General features: G+C 72.1%; 1 protein-coding gene across 1 annotated transcript in view; it reads left to right on the top strand.

The window, feature by feature from the left end:
- The window catches only part of TMEM8A (transmembrane protein 8A), an 8,196-nt gene that overhangs the window by 2,135 nt on the left and 5,136 nt on the right, over window positions 1–925 (top strand). Inside the window, exons 5-6 of the mRNA XM_015409895.1 lie at window positions 80–348; window positions 515–828. Coding sequence (XP_015265381.1) covers window positions 80–348; window positions 515–828 — 583 coding nt within the window. The remainder of the gene's footprint in view (window positions 1–79; window positions 349–514; window positions 829–925) is intronic.

Below are 925 nucleotides of genomic sequence, written 5' to 3' on the forward strand. Positions count from 1 at the left end.
GCGGGGGTCCGGCCAGGGGGGGGGGGGCCCACCTGCCTCTCCTCAGGCTCCCCTCCCCCTCCCCCCCTGTCCCCTGCAGGGTCTTTGTCCCGGCGTACAGCACTGCCCTGAAGGTTGAGCTGCGAAGCTGCACGGCGAACCTTTCCGTGGCCTGCGCCCTGCGTGTCACGCTGGGCTCCGCCACGCTGCCACGGTCCTTCCAGAAGGTGCTCAACTGCACGGGGGGAGCCTTCCCCTGCAGCCTGCTCCTGGCCTCGCCGCCCTGGGAAAGGTGGCTGCGCATCACGGTGGAGAGCCTCAGCGGGCCCAGCGCCAGCCTCACCTTCCAGCTGGTGGCCTCCCTCACAGGTGGGCCCTGGGGCTCGGGGAGGGGGCCCCGGGCCACTACTGAGGGGGCTCACTGGCCACCCCAGGCCCTGTCCACGTGTGTGGGGAGGTGTGGGCCTCTGCCCGGGCAGGCCATTCCTCCCCCGAGGGACGTGCCCCGCCCTGATCCTCCCCGCTTCCTTCCCAGCGTGCAAGCCCGGGGGCGCCAGCACCTTCTTGGCCTTCTACCAGAGCCTGAACCGAAGCCAGGCTGTGCCGGCAGCAGGAGGCAGCCTGAACGCCACGTGGCAGGCGGGGGCCGGCGCCTCTGCTCTGGGGAGCTCTTGCCTGCGCAGCCAGCCGGTCGTCCGGGAGGACCTGGACGTGGTGTCGGTGGCGTTCCGGGTCCTCGGGGAGCCCGGCGTGCCCGTCCGGCCTCAGGTGCCCACCCTGCTCCTTTTCAACCTGAACTCGGGCACGGACAGCGGGGGCACGCTGGTCCTCGGCCTGCGGCTGAACCAGGTGAGACAGTGGGGGGGGGTTTGACCCCGGGTGGTCCCTCGTGTGTGTGTGGGGGGAGCTGGAGGGGGCCGGGCACTCCTCACCGCCTGGAGCACCG

This window comes from Gekko japonicus, unplaced genomic scaffold (assembly GCF_001447785.1).
Source record: "Gekko japonicus isolate JY-2015 unplaced genomic scaffold, Gekko_japonicus_V1.1 scaffold78, whole genome shotgun sequence".
Lineage (NCBI taxonomy): Eukaryota > Metazoa > Chordata > Lepidosauria > Squamata > Gekkonidae > Gekko > Gekko japonicus.